Genomic DNA, 16,145 nt, shown 5'->3' on the forward strand with positions numbered 1-16,145 from the left:
CAGTACAGGCACGATGGGCCTAGCTTCTCCTGTGCTGTAAGATTCCATGGTTCTCTTTTAGACGGTGCAGAATTTGGCAGATACTTAGAAAAAGTTGTTCTTCTATAGACTTTAATTTAAAGACTCCCATTTACGAATTTGCCAAATTCTGTACCCTCTGTATTGCTAAGAAAATAGTGGTTTAAATCTAGACTGAGGTGAAATTTTTGCCCCAGCGTGATATGACGAATTGCTGAGTTAACATGAACAAGGCATGAGCAGGACATGCAAGCGGAGGAGTTGGGTTTGATTTCCGGGCAGGGCGAAACCCAAGTCAAGTTTTGTTACGTTTCTGTTTACCAAGCTGTAAGTAGAAACCGCCTGTTAGTCGATTGGCGGATCACTTTCTAGGGATCTTTAAAAAAAATGTGGTCACTCAATCCACGACTGTTTGTGGGACAATGCTATGCGCTTTGAGACGTCTTAATGATAATAATAACAATCCTTGCATTTTATATAGAGCCTTATCACATCTTCAAGGCGTCTCAAAGTGCTTCACAGAATATACTGTAAAGCAAATGGACTGTATATTTTGTGGGCGAAACGCAACAGCCAATTGCCCACAGCACTGTCCCACAAACAGTCATGGATTGAGTGACCAATTTTTTTTGAAGGAATTATTATCCCCGAAAAAGCGATCTGGCAATCTGCTAACAACCAGGTTCCTAGTTACTGCTAGGTAAAATAGGGGTGTAGAGTAAGGAAACTTGGCCAATGTTTCGTCCTGCCGGGAATCAAACCCAGGTCTCTCACTTGTGAGGCGATTGTTCTAATCACTGAGGTACAGGACTCCACATGTGTGATAATGTGATAAAGTAGCTATATCAAAGGCAATGATTATTATTATTATTTGGGAAAGTATGGATCATTTGCTATATGTTCAGAGGTGTCAACCTAGCTCAGTGTGTATCAACTTCGCCTTTGAGTCAGAAGAATGAGTTCTCAAAAAAATGCTAATGCCAATCAAGTAATGCGGGAAGCGCTGCATTGTCGGAGATGTTTGACGTCTGTTTAGGTGGAGGTTAAAGATCCCATGGCAGTAATCAAAAAGAGAAGTGAGTTTCTCCCAGTGTCCTGACCAACAAACCTCCAAATGAAAGCAGTCATTTATTCACTTCATAGCTGGTCATTGCTATTCACAATTGGCTGCCAGGCTCACCAACAAAATACACAGTCACTACACTTTGTGCTTTGAGATGGCTTGACTACGTGCTAAAACGAGATATCTAATGTGAGGATGATTATTATTAATATCTATTTGTGATTCAGATTGGGCTACCAGGGTGAAGCAGATCGCTAAATTGTGGAGGAAGGCAAGCTCTCAGGAGAGAGCCCCGTATGTGGTAAGTGAAGCTCTGGTGTATATTATTTATGAAAACTCAATGATTTGCATTGATTTTTTTTTCCTGTATTAATTTGCAACAACAACTTGCATTTATATAGCACCCTATATAACACACAATAGAATCTCTGAGCACTGAGGATGGTGGGGGGCGGGGTTGGGGGTAGAAGGGACAGCAGGAGAGGGGGACTTCGCAATACAGACTATGGGATGGAGGTTATTAAAATGGCAAGCTTTTCAAACATTTATAGTTTGGTCACTCAATCCACCACTGTTTGTGGGACACTGCTGTAAGCAATTGGCTGCCGCATTTTGCCCACAAAATATACAGTCAATTCACTTTACAGTATATTCTGTGAAGCACTTTGAGACATCTCAAAGACACGATAAGGCACTATATCAAATGCAAGGATTATTATTATTAACATTGCTTGAGTCTCCACACAAGACTCCGTGATTTGTTCAAGGAATTTTTTGGGGAGGGAAAAGGGGAAAGGTTAAATTTGTGGCTGTTATCAAATAAACGGGCTGACTCCCACACACACAACCCCATCCGCATCTGATGCCAATTTCAGTAGTGAAGTATGTAAAGTTTGCAGTATTTGACTTGTCTTTGGCTGCTGATTAGTTCATAGAATTATACAGCATAGAAGGAGGCCATTTGGCCCATTGTGTCTGTGCCGGCTCTTTGACAAGAACTATCCAAATCAATCCCACTCCCCCACATAGCCCTGCAAACTTGTGCTCCCCAAATAATTACCTACTTCTCTCTTAAAAGTTGTTATCAAATCGGCTTCCACCACCCTTTCAGGCAATGCGATCCGAGCAACTCTCTGCATTTAAACAAAAGTCTCCTCACCTTCCCTCTTTTAATAACTATTTTAAATCGGTGTTCTCGGTTTACCGACCCACCAACCAATGGAAATAGTTTCTCCCTGTTCACTCTATCGAATTCCCTCATAATTTTGTAACCTTCTATTGAGTCTCCTCTTAACCTTCTCTGCTCCAAGGAGAATAATCCTAGCTTCTCTAGCTTCTCCTGACAACTAAAGTCCCTCAATTCTGGTACCATCCTGGCAAATCTCCTTTGCGGCATCTTCAATGCCTTAACATCCATCCTAAAGTGTGGTGCCCAGAACTGAACGGAGTACACCAGCTGAGGCTTAATCAGTGTTTTATAAAGCTTCATCGTAACTTCCTGACTGTTCCTTCACCCCCTTTAAGATTGCACCATCAGCTTATATTGCCTCTCATTCTTCCTCCCAAAATGCACCACTTTGCATTTATCCACATTAAACTTCATCTGCCACGTGTCTGCCCATCTTACCAATCTGTCTATGTCCTCTTCCAGTCTGCTGTTATCCTCCTCACCATTTACTACTTTTCCTAGCTTAGTATCATCTGCAAACTTGGAAATTGTACTCCCTCTACCCAACTCCAGGTCATTTATATAGATCAAAAAGAGCAGTGGTCCAAAAACCTCCCCTGTCAGACAACACTGCACACTTTCCTTTAGTCAGAAAAATAATCGTTCACCACCTCTCTCTGCTTTCTGTCTCCCAGCCAGTTCTGTATCCATGCTGCCACTGTCCCTTTAATACCGTGGGCTTCTATTTTACCTACAAGTGCCTCTCTTATGTGGCACTTCATCAAACGCCTTTTGAAAATCCATATAAACTACATCAACTGCACTACCTTCATCCACCCTCTCCGTAACTTCATCAAAAAACTCTTATCAGGTTTGTTCGACACAATTAGCCTTTAACAAATCCGTTTTGGCTGTCCTTTATTAACCCATATTTTTCTAAATGAAATGTTGAATTATTTTCTAAGAAACTCATTGCCCACAGCAGTGTCCCACAAACAGTTGTGGATTGAGTGACCCAAATTTTTTTGGGGGATGTGTGGGGCTACTGTCTCCATCCAGAAGAGGGGATGTCATGGAAGGGTTGGGAAGAGGGATAGGGCAGGGCAGTGGGATTGAAGTGCAGACTTGATGGGCCGAATGGTCATCGCCTGCACTGAAAATTTCTATTGAGCGCTTTGAGCCGTCCTTCAGACAGGAAAGATGCAATATCAACTGCGAATGTTATTATCATTTATTGTTGTGAGCCATTGCTATGTGTAAATTGGCTAACTCATTGGCCCACAAAATACACAGTCATTCCATGACACATTCCTGTGAAGTGCCTCGAGATGTGCTCAAGGACACAGATTCAAGATAATTGGCAAAAGAACCAATGGGGAGGGGAGATGAGAATTTGTTTTACATAACGAGCCGTTACGATCAGGAATGCACTGCCTAAAAGAGTGGTGGAAGCAGAATCAATAATAATTTTCAAAAGGAAATTAGATATTTACTTGAAAAGAAAAAAGTTTGCAAGGATTAAGGGGAAAGAGTGGGGAGTGGGCCTAATTAGGTAGCTCTTTCAAAGATCAGGCACAGGCACCATGGGCCGAATGGCCTCCTGCGCTGTAGGATTCTATGATTCTGTAATAATATAATAATAATCTTTGCATTTGATGTAACGCCTTATCACGTCATTGAGACTTCGCAAAGTGCTTCACAGGATATATTGTTCAAGTGCTCTGAGACGCTGTCCTGCATGGAGGCTGCTATGTAAGTGCAAGTTGTACTTGTAGTAGTTGTAAAGGGGAGGGACTGTGTATTTTGTTGGCAAAACACATCAGCCAATTGTGCACAGAAGTGTCCCACAAACTAATGTTTCCAATATATTTTTAAGATTTTTTGAAATATAATCCTATGTAAGGATTTAGAAATAAAATGGCTGTGCTAGGTTCTGCGTTACATGCAGAGTTGACGTTTTTTGTAACCCTGCGTTTGCAGCAAAAAGCTAGAGACAATCGCGCGGCTCTGCGTATCAACAAGGTGCAGATAACCAGTGAGTCTTTGAGGAGACAGCAACAGGAGTGCGTCGATTCTGTCACCCGCCCAGACGCAGACTTGCCCTTTAAAGACCAGATGAAGCAAAAGGAATCTGAACATGAGCAGGAATGGAAGATGCGGCAGGTAATCACTATCGCATTTGATTTCTCTCAAGTAATTGCTCTCTGTTGTGAGCGTGTTTTGGGACGGGCGGAGGGGGAGGTGTGGTCCCATTGGGTTAATCTATGAGTAAAAGGTGCACAAAGAAACTTTCAGTGCATCACTTCACAATGTCTTCCTGTTTTAAAGCCACGTTTCTACCCCTCTCCCCCACACAAAAAGAATTTTTACCTACTTCAATGGGTAATCTTTACCTACTTCAATGACACAACCCAGTATGCCACCGAGAAGGTGCCAGGTTGGTTCTGCAATACCATCCAAAACAGCAGTCTTTACAAATGGGCTTTGTTCCTTGAGCCAGGAAACCAAACAAAAAGCGAGCCGTGCTATCTGCAAATTCTACATGCTCTAAGCCTTAAGTCAACCACAGTAACAAAGCGCCCCTCATGCAGCGTAGCATCCCAGAGGAAAGTCTTCAGACACAACCTAACAATGGGTGGCTGAAAGAACGGCCACCGATGGTGGAACGGACGGCACGAGGGACAAGCCAGGAAATTTACGGATAAATCCATAAATTCTCTTCAAAACAAAATCAAGGCTGAGGCTAATTGTGGCACTCGTATCAGCGTTCCATCGGTGAGATGAGGTAACTGAGTGCAGGTCAGGAACCAAATCTGGGACTTTCCAACTCTCTGTGACTATTCTACAATGCTTAGTGCCCTCGGTTAATGGAGTTTTCCGAGCAGCAGGGATTGGTATCTCTGCACACATTCAGTCGAGCCAGATATTTTGTCACATGAGTTGCAATAACTCATTCCTGGCTGTTTACCCAACTTTTGCTATTTCCTTGTGGACTTCAGATGGTAATAGGGAAGAATTGCATTTGAATATTGACCCGAGTTACCCAGGAATGTAAAGCAGTAGTAGTCAACCCTTTTGGGCACCAACAAAAGAGAAATAAGTCATGCAAACTGCCATAAATCAAGAAATATTCAATCAAGATAAACCTGGAAGCACACTATTAATTGAAAATAAACTTTGTGTGAATGTCCAGGGGCCGCTTCTTGAGGGTCCCTGGATTTTCTGATCTTGCTTTCACCCATCCTAACTCTTAATTTTGACTGTTTGCTGGACGCCACTGTCCGCAAATTGGCTACTGTGTTCGCCTACAAAATACACAAGTCACTACAGTTCACAGTAAATGTGAAGCACTTTGAGGCATCCTCCTGATGTGAAAGGTGCTACATTTGGATTTATTTTTATTATTTATTTTGTTGTTATTCCTTGTTTGCCTTGGCTTCTGAGTTTAACAATGTCTTTCACTCCAATGGTGTAAACAATTGGATCTGACCCCTACTTTATTTTTTCCTATTTCTTTCTCTCTTTCTCTTTTCTCTTTTTCTTGGTCTCTTTCCATCTCTTTCTATCTCTCTCTTTGCATCTCTCTTTCTCTTCCATTCTCTTTCTTTTTCTTTCTCTCTTCCCTTCTTTCTCCTCTTTCCCCCCCATTGTTCTCTTCCTTTATCTCTTTCCCGCCTCTTTCTCTCTCTCTCTTCCTCTCTCTCCCTCTCCTCCCTGGTGGTGTGGAAAAACACAGCAAATGCGTCAGAAGAGTAAGCAGCAAGCCAAGATCGAGGCCACGCAAAAGCTGGAGCAGGTGAAGCATGAACAGCAGCAACAACAGCAGCAACAGCAACAGTTTGGGGCCCAGGAACAGCTGGAGGGAGAGGACAGCCCGGAACACGGGTCTCCACTGCAAACCAAGGAAGTCTTTACTGTGAGGTCCCAGGTCCAGGGGGACGCTACGGACGATGTCTTCCTCAGACCCCAGGCTCCGCCGCCGACCCCGACCAGGGCCTCGCTGCAGGACCCATTCTCACAGTCTCAAACCCCACAGCCGCAGATGTTTCCCCCCACAGTGAACCGTCCCTCATCCCCCTGGGACCCGTATGCTAAAATGGTGGGGACCCCCAGACCACCTCCGCTGCAGACGGTCGCCCGGAGAAACTCGGCCCCCCCTCTGGAGTCCTGCACCTCCCCACAAGGTGGGGCCCGGCCCGGTGGGGGCAGCGAAGCCAGCGAGTCATTTGGGTCTCTGTCACCCGGCTCCAGCGATCCATACGCCAAAGCTCCGGACACGCCTCGGCCCATAATGTGCGTGTCGCCCGCCGATCACTTCCCTAAGGCCCTGGGGCTGCCTAGGGGGCTTGCGACCTCCGACCCCCAGGCAAGCATGCTGGGAACTACGGGAGACCACTTTGTCAAGCCGGCTGCCAGGCCCGAATCCTTCGCCCCCCGGCTCCAACCTCCACCAGGAAGAACACTGCCCCCCGACCCCTACGCCAGGCCAGGTGGCGAGGCCGGGGGTGGGCACTTATTCAAGGCCCCAATGCCTCCCCCTCAGGACCCATACGGGCCCGTGTCACCGTCCCCCAGGCGTCTCCCCATCGACCCCTACGAGAGGCATCCTCTGACCCCCAGGCCTGCGGACAGTTTCCTGCTGCCTGTGGATCCTTATGCCCAGCCCCTGCACACCCTCGCCTGGGCACGGAGACGTTTCCCCACCCGCCCAGGGTCTCCCGGCCAAACCAGGTGGACAGCTTCCCTCAACCGGGGGCTGTGTCCAGGCAGAGGTCGCCTCACGACCCTTACTCCCAGCTGCCAGGGACCCCTCGGCCTGCCATTGACCCCTACACCCAACAACCAGGAACTCCAAGACCCCAACCCCAGCAGATAGAGCCGTATTCTCAACAACCATCTACTCCGAGACCCCCTCCACAGCAGATTGACCCCTACGCCCAGCAGCCAGGAACTCCGAGACCCCAACCCCAGCAGATTGACCCCTATGCGCAACAACCATCTACTCCGAGACCCCAACCCCAGCAGATTGACCCCTACGCCCAGCAGCCAGGAACTCCAAGACCCCAACCCCAGCAGACAGATCCCTACGCCCAGCAGCCAGGAACTCCGAGACCCCAACCCCAGCAGATAGATCCCTACGCCCAGCAGCCAGGAACTCCGAGACCCCAACACCAGCAGATAGATCCCTACGCCCAGCAGCCAGGAACTCCGAGACCCCAACACCAGCAGATAGATCCCTACGCCCAGCAGCCAGGAACTCCGAGACCCCAACCCCAGCAGATAGATCCCTACGCCCAGCAGCCAGGAACTCCGAGACCCCAACACCAGCAGATAGATCCCTACGTCCAGCAGCCAGGAACTCCGAGACCCCAACCCCAGCAGATAGATCCCTATGCCCAGCAGCCAGGAACTCCAAGACCCCAACCCCAGCAGCTAGACCCGTATTCTCAACAACCATCTACTCCAAGACCCCAATCTCAGCAGATTGACCCGTACGCACAGCAGCCAGGAACTCCAAGACCCCCTCCACAGCAGATTGACCCTTATGCCCATCAGCCGGGCACCCCTCGCCCCCAAGTTGGTGAGCGTTTTGCACAGTCCCCCGTTAGCCAGAGATTTTCTGACCCATACGCACAGGCTCCCCTGACCCCCAGGCCCACCAGGCCCGACCACTTCTCGCAGGCTCAGCGGCTGATGATGCCTGAGAGCTTTGGCCGGCCAAGGATGATGAGGCCTGTGTTGTTGGTCGGTCAGGACGCTTTCATGCCATCACTGCATGCCAGCAGGGGCCCGGGCCTGCAAGACGCCTTCGCAAGACCTCGCACCCCACAAGGCTCCAGGCAAGATGGCGGCCCGTTCTCACCACACGCCCCGGGACCTCGGCCAATGGCCCACGACCCGTATGCCCAACAGCCGGGGACCCCACGGCCTCCTCCGAGCGAGGGCTTCAGGCCAGCCAGGCTCCACCACGACATGGGCATCCTCCAGGGTACAGAACCCGCACATTTTGGCAACTCGTCGGGATCGCCGATGAATAACCCGCCAGCTCAGCAGTTCCCCGGTGTGCCGGCGGCAATGGATCCAGTCCCAAGCGATCCGCAGAATAACGTAAGTGCCTCACGTGGATGAGGAAGACAAACGAAGGCAGGTAATTCAGCATCAGCCTGGCTTCTCTGAGTCAAAAGGTTGTGGGTTCAAACCCTACATTAGGAATTGAAACTCATATAACCATATATCATAATAATAATAATAATCCCTGCAATTTTTTTTTTTAATTTGGTGACGTAATCCACGACTGTTTGTGGGACACTGCTGTGTGCAATTGGCTGCCACGTTTCGCCTACAAAATACACATTACAATTCACTTTACAGTATTTTCTGTGAAGCGCAAGGATTATTATTATAGTTGAGGCTAAAATTTTAAATTGGACTCAAAAGTAAACCCAGATCAATAACTTAGGATGTACCAAGACAGAATAAGAAGACAGATTTACAGTTGTAAAAGATAATTTCAGGACAGATACTAGGAAGCTTTTCTTTACCAAGAGGGTAATTAATGATTGGAACAAGTTGCTAGGAATGGTGTTTGAGGCCACGGCACTGGGATCCATTTAAAAAGCGACTTGATGCTGAGATGGTGGAGTGGTGGTTGGGTGGGTGTTCCAGATAGATTAAATTAGCCAAAGGGCCTTTGTAATCCAAACTAATTTGTGAAGTTGTGCAAACTAATATGGCTGGAATAGCGAATGCACCATTTGCCTTGTGGGTCCTGCAGTGAGCAAGGCCTCTGGTTTGACTTGCAGAGGCAGAGGTTGCGGGAGCTGATTTTGAGGCAGCAGCAACAGAAGAACGCAATCCGGCAGGAGAAAGGCCAGCAGGAGCATGTCATTGGGTCCAGCGTGACTCTGCTCCGCCACTGGCCCCAGGAGGATTTAAACCGGCAAAACGAGCTGTTCGGCAGACCCCCACCCCCCTACCCCGGCAATGTCCGTGTCCCTCTCATTCCTCAACCAGGGCAGCGATTTGCGGATTCTTTTCAAAATGTCCCCCGGGCCCGCTTCACCGCTGACCCTCAGTACAACAGAACCCAATTCTCCGGAGATATCACAAGGATTGTCATGAGGCCCCAGGGACCAAGGTAATTATACATTATTATCTATGATATAATATCGTTATTATTGTACATAATTATTTTATATAATAACATTATTATGATATAATATTGTTGTGGCCGTTTGTGTGACACTGCTGTGCACAATTGTCTGCCATGTTTCACCCACAAAATACACAATCAATCCACTTTGCAGTATGTTCTGTGATGGGCTTTGGGATGTCTCAATCACGTGATAAAGCGCTATATCAAATGCAAGGATTATTATACGTGTGTTTTTCATTAACCCGATTCCGATTAAACTGGGAGAAATTCACTCCCTAGTTCAGAACTACTCGTATTTTTCTGAATGCTTCTGAGCCATTGGCAGATTCTAAATTTTGAAGTGTTTTTTACCTATTGGTTCTTTAAACCATCCTGTTGGTGTCAGCCTGGCTCAGTTGGTAGGACTCTCCTCTGAATCAAAAGATTGTGGGATCAGCCATCCAGGTTGAATTGTGTGTCTGGAATCAAGGCGTGACCCAGTTCTCTCTAACCTTTTCTCTTTCTCTCCCTCTTTCCTCAACTAGGGCAATGATTTTCATTGAGTGCTATTGCAGAATCCCCCTAACTCTCATTCTTTTACCCTATTTCTCTACTTCCTTTCTCTCTCTCTCTCTTCCTCCCTGATCTTCCACCTCAATCCTCTGTCTGGCTAGCTCAAGTCTTCTGCCCTTTCACTTCCTCGTCCAAACTACCATTGGTGGCCAAGCCTTAAGTTCCTACCCCAATAACCTCTGGGACTCCCTCCCCCTACTCTTCTACCTCATTTTCTCTCTCTAGTCTTAAATATTGCCTTAAAACCTACCTCTTGGTTGGCGATAATAATAATGTAAGAAATGCTAGACGAAAAAAGACCAAGGTCCATCTAGTTCACCTTCCACCTTCCTGACGGTTGCATATGTCCCGAACCACCTATGCACCTACTACCTGCTACCCATAATGTTATTTCCTAAAAGAAAGCTATCTAATCTTGTGGAGTCCTGTAGCTCAGTGGTTAGAGCACTTGCTTTGCAAGCGAGAGACCTGAGTTCAATTCCAGGCAGGCGAAACCTTGGGCAAGTTTCCTTACTCCACACAGAGCCTAATAATAATCCCACCAAAACCAATAATAAATTGGTCATTTTCAATCTACGACTGTTTGTGGGACATTGCTGTGCGCAATTGGCTGCCGTGTTCGCCCACAAACATACAGTCAATTCACTTTACAGTGTTCTGTGAAGCGCTTTGGGACGTCCTCCCGACGTAAAAAGCGCTATATCAAATGCAAGGATTATTATTATTATAATCCGCATTTGAAAGAATCAACATTTCCTGCTTCAACCGTCTTCCTAGGTAGCCTGTTCGACTGGTTTACTGTTCGCTGACTGAAATAGTGTTTCCATAGATTTGTTCCAAATTTGACCCCATTCAATCTCAGGATCACTTCTCCTTTCCCTCCTTCTCTTCCTGCTCCCCTCAATCTCTCCCTCTTTCTTTCTTTTCCCTCGCTTGTTGTTGATGCATTTAGAAAAGAGATACTTTTCTTCTGATTTATCCAACTCCTTACATTGGGGTTAATCCAGTGGTCCGTTTATAGTATTGATTGGTCTCTGTGTGCAGTAATCCCTCACAGATCCCTGACTCCATTCTCAGTGGTGAAGTCATAGAGATCCAAACCCATGGCATTGAGCTTCCTGCTCATGGATCAAAATTAAATAATTCCCCTGTGTTGGTCCTGGTAGTCCGGTTGCTGAGCCAGGCTGGTCTGCAGTAACTCTAGGGCCCTGGGGGTGACTAGACCAGCTTGCTCATTACCACAACTTGGAGGAACAGACCAGTCATTGGGAATGTGATTTGTTCCACTCAGCTCCTGCTAATCCTACAAGCCAAAGCCCTAATGAGTAGGACTGTGCTAGCTGGACAAGCAGGGGAAAGGTTTAAGTGCTCACAATAGCACAGTTCACAGTTCCACGCATATGTGGAACTTAGTTCGGTTTGGATACTCGCGCATTGTTATGGGTTTGCACATGTGTCAGACACCTAACTGATTCCCCCCTTCCAAATTTTTTAAAATGCAGTCACTACATTTGAGAGTAATTCCTGTGACGTGCTTTCAGAATTATAAAAGCTTTCTCTTCCTGCACGGAGGGAGGGAGTGAGGGAGGGACAGACACACTATCTCGCCTATCATCATTTGCACACCACACTGTAAAGGAACAAGAGTAGGCCATTCAGCCCCTCTGTGAGATCAGTGTGGTTAGCATCCAGCCCGGCGGGTGATTTTATTCGGCTCACGACCATTTCCAACATTCCAATTTCCGCTCCTTCCCTCCCTGGTGAACGTCCTCCCAGGACAGCAGCATGAGAGTGGGAGAGCGCAGCGCAGAAGGGAAATAATACTGGCCATTACTGCAGTCTGTCAGGAAGACAAGTGCATCTCTTACCAACCGCTTCCTTAGCAACTTAGTCCTTGTGCTGCAGTTAGTGGGAATGAGAGAATGAGAGAATGGGAAGAGGGGGAGAGAGACGAAGGGGAGAGAGGGGGAGTGAGAAAGGTTGGGTGTGAGAGAAAGGAGGAGACGGGGAAGGTGCATTGTGAGAGGGAAGAGAGAGTGTGAGAAGTGGAGAGAGAGTTATTGAGTAATTGAGAGAGAGAAAATGTGCAAGGGAGAAAGAGACGGGGGGAGAGAAGAAGTGTGTCTCCCTCTCTCTCCACCTCTCCCTCTCTCTCTCCCCACCTCTCTCTTCCCCTCTTCCCACTCTCTCAATCCCTCTCTCTCCCAATCAGCCACGTAGGTCACTCCTATCTACAGCGCCAGGACTAAGTTGCTAAGGACACGGTTGGTAAGAGATGCGCTTGCCTTCCTGACAGACAGCAGTAACAGCCAATATTATTTCCATTCTCCACGCCGAGTCCTCCCAACCGCCAGCTCCTGCTGCTAATAATAATAATCCTTGCATTTGATATAGCGCTTTTCACGTCTTCTAGATGTCTCAAAGCGCTTCACAGAATAGACTGTAAAGTGAATTGACTGTATATTTGTGGGTGTCTGTCAGGAAGCCAATTGCACACAGCAGTGTCCCACAAACAGTCGTGGATTGAAAATGACCAATTTATTATTTATTTATATATATTTTTTTGGAGGGGAGGAAGTGGAAGTTGGAATGTTGGAAATGGTCTTAGGCCAGATAATATCACCCACCGGGCCGGATGTGGCCCACGGCTCACGCTGGATGCCGCCCACAGACCTTTCTCAAGTAGGGAGAACACACCCATGTTAGATCATGGCTGATCTGTTCCTCAACTCCAGTTACGCACCTTTACTCCATATCCCTTGATATCCTGATCTTTGAATGCATCCAGCATCCACAGCCTTTTGAGGGAGAGAGTTCCAGATTTCCATTATCCTTTGTGTGCAAAAATACTTCCTGATTTCACTTCTAAACGGCCTAGCTCTAATTTGAAGATTATGCCCCCTTATTCTAGATTCCCCCAGTGGAGGAAATAGTTTTATCTATGTTTCTCATGTTAACGCCTTGGTCTGTCTTCCAGGTATTCCTTTGCAGGAAGTGACCTGAGACCGATGCTGAGTCAGGAGCACTATCTGGGACCACAGCAGCAGAGGCAGGCTCACGGTGCCGGGATTCCTCAGCAACTGAGGCGATCGCTGTCCGTGGACTTGAGCAGGTCTCTAAGCGTCCAGCAGGTCAACAATGGGTTGACCCTCCCTCAGCACTTTCCACCTCAGGGTGTGCAGATGCAGCAGCACAACATCCACGGGCAACCGTTCATCGAGCTTCGTCACAGGACCCCGGAAAGCAGAGCCCGGCTTCCCTTTGCCCAAGTGGGACCCGGCCCAAGTGGGTTTGACCCATCGAACCAGCACCCGAGACTTGGTGTCTTTATGTCAGGGCAGGAGGGCTTCCCCCTAGTGCAGGGCCTGAGGCAGCTGGACTCTATATCTGTCCAACACGGCATGCCCAACCACATGGAAATGCCTGGTAACTTGGTGCAGCAGATGCATGTCAACCATCCAGGAATGCCCCTCTCCCGCTCCCTTAGCAACCCACCCTCCAGCCAGACCTACTCTTCAATGCTGGCGTTGGGAACTGGCAATGCTTGCGCCCAAGAGAGTGATGGCATGGTCGAGAAACTGGACCCTGACGATCCCTCAGTGAAAGATCTGGATGACAAGGATCTGGAGGGGGTGAGGGATCTAGATGACGAGGATCTGGAGAACCTGAACTTGGATCCGGTGGATGAGAAGGGCGACCCCGACCTGGACAATCTGAACATAGAAACCAATGACCCTCACCTCGACGACCTGCTGAAGTCCGGAGAGTTCGACCTCATTGCTTACACAGACCCTGAGCTCGATCTGGCCGACAAGAAGGACATGTTCAACGAAGAATTGGAACTCAACGATCCAATGGATGATAAGCTGGAAGACGAGAGCAAGGTGGAAGCTGACCAGGCGAGAGTAGGTGAGACCGCCGGTGCCTTCACTCCCAAAGAGGAGGCTATAGAGGCCACAAACGAGGGACCAGGTGAAAGTTGTCCCAAAGATCCGACGGACACTGTAAAACTTGAACCCAGTGGAGCCGATGACCGCAGTGGGGCTTCTTGCGTCGAAGGAGTGACCGAGTCCAAGATGGCAGATGTGCCGAAGGAGAGAGGCCCTGACTGTAATTCCCGCGAGGACGGAGATGTGGAGCAGGTGAAGGAGGACGAAAGGCTGGATGGCAACCGAGGATCCAGTGAAATGAGCCCTGATTCCCGGTCATCTTCTCAAATGGCCGTGTCCACTCCAGTGCTATCAAGCTTGCTGACCGAGAAGCCAACTAACCTGGGGTTTGGGTCACTGGGCTCGCTATTGCCTCAGTCAAACCCGAACCCCAACATGCCGCTGTCCCCCAGCATGGTGATCTCTCAGGGGCAGACGGCGGAGAATACAGCAAGTCACAACTTGCAGTTGGGGCAACGGCTAATCCATGGCTTCACTCAGGGCCCCTCTTTGAATCAGAACTTCCTCCAAGAGCAGCAGGCAGCCAGCCAACCGGGCAATACGGCGACTCCGCAGCAGATGATGCTCCCTCAAACCATGGGTCCCCAGGGCCAGCGAGAGAGGCCCCTTCTTCTGGAAGAGCAGCCTCTTCTTCTGCAGGATCTTCTGGAGCAGGAAAGGCAGGAGCAGCAGCAGCAGAGGCAGATGCAAGCCATGATACGGCACCGCTCCACCGATTCCTTCTTCCCCAACATTGGTGAGTACAGGCTTCAGGTGCCAGCCTGGCTCAGCGGGCAGCACTCCCACCTCTGAGAAGGTTGTGGGTTCAAGCCCCACGTTGGAATCACATTTGGCTGCTGAGGGACGGATGTCAGATTTGAGAAATGTCCACGGGCTGCATAAACAATACTTTATCCTGATTGGCCAGTCCTCTTGCCAGGCAGAGCCTGAGCCCCTGATAACCATCACCTGATTGGCATGGGGTCTGCGTATCTCCTGTATTTGTTTGTTGGATAATGAAGTTGGAAATGGTACGCAGGCCAGATGAAATCAGCTGGGCCACCAGTTGGACAACCCTGGTCTAAGCTGACATTCCAGTGCAGTGCTGCGGGTATAATGCATTGTCGGAGATGCCTTCCTTTGGATGAGATGTTAAACCGAGGTCTCATGTGCCCATTCAGGTGGATGTTAGAGATCCCATAGCACTATTCAAAAAAAAAAAGAAAATTTCTCCCAGTTTCTTGGCCAATACATCCCCCAGAATAAAATTAGTCACTTGACAATGGCTGCTCCGTTTCGCCCACAAAATATAAAGACAATCCGCTTTACAGTATATACTGTGAAGTGCTTTGAGACGTTTCAATGACTTGATAACGCACTATATCAAATGCAAAGATTATTATTTTTATAGTTTTGTGCAATATTAAATCTTAAAACAAAAGGTCGCAAGGGCTAAGACCAGGCAGAATTTTGGGCCTAAGATGTTGGTTCATTTGTACCAGAAGTTCTGAACTTTCTTTTTACAGATTTTGATGCCATCACAGATCCCATCATGAAAGCAAAAATGGTAGCGTTGAAGGGAATCAACCGCGTTATGGCCCAAAACAACCTGGGGATGCCACCGATAGTGATGAACAGGTAAAGATGCGATGTATTTCCTCATTAGGAGGGGAAGAGTGGAGGAAAATAAGAGGGATCTCCTTGGCTTCAAGCACCATATGTGTTACCTGGTGACTGTCTGGTTCATGTACAACACTTATCACCTCCTGAGTCAGAAGGTTGAGTTTAAACTCCTCATTGGGACTCCAGTCTAGTCTGACACACCAGTAATTGCTGGGGAAGTGCTGCATTAACAAGGTGACCGTGTCGGAGGACGCTAAACTGCGTCCCATCTACGTATTCATATAAATGCTAAGATGACCACTCCCTTGCCTCTTTCAAGGCCCATCTCAACACCTTCCTCTTCGACTGTGCCTTCGGTCATTTTCCCATCCTTGGGACTTCCTCCCACTATAAGTGGAATTTGTAGTTGTTGATGCTGCAAAAGACCCATGGTGCTATTCAAAAAGAGAATGGAGTTTCTCCCTGTGTCTTATCCAACAATCCCTCAAATAAAATTGGCATTCACACACTCTGGGTGGCCCCAACCTTTAGCTCTTGCCAAATTGAGCCTAATACTCTCCGGAATTAGGTGAGCAGGGTGAATTCCTCCAGGGAGGCAGTGCACATTCCAATTCCAGACACAAAGAAATTTTCACA

General features: G+C 47.9%; 1 protein-coding gene across 1 annotated transcript in view; it reads left to right on the forward strand.

Moving 5' to 3' along the window:
- LOC103189435 (histone-lysine N-methyltransferase 2C) overlaps window positions 1-16,145 on the forward strand; it is a 114,888-nt gene that overhangs the window by 53,273 nt on the left and 45,470 nt on the right. Inside the window, 7 exon segments of the mRNA XM_007909831.2 lie at window positions 1,309-1,382; window positions 4,230-4,412; window positions 5,986-6,879; window positions 6,882-8,357; window positions 9,053-9,387; window positions 12,935-14,643; window positions 15,413-15,524. Of these exon segments, the coding sequence (XP_007908022.2) occupies window positions 1,309-1,382; window positions 4,230-4,412; window positions 5,986-6,879; window positions 6,882-8,357; window positions 9,053-9,387; window positions 12,935-14,643; window positions 15,413-15,524 (4,783 nt within the window).

This window comes from Callorhinchus milii, unplaced genomic scaffold, assembly GCF_018977255.1.
Source record: "Callorhinchus milii isolate IMCB2004 unplaced genomic scaffold, IMCB_Cmil_1.0 Scaffold2, whole genome shotgun sequence".
Taxonomy (NCBI): domain Eukaryota; kingdom Metazoa; phylum Chordata; class Chondrichthyes; order Chimaeriformes; family Callorhinchidae; genus Callorhinchus; species Callorhinchus milii.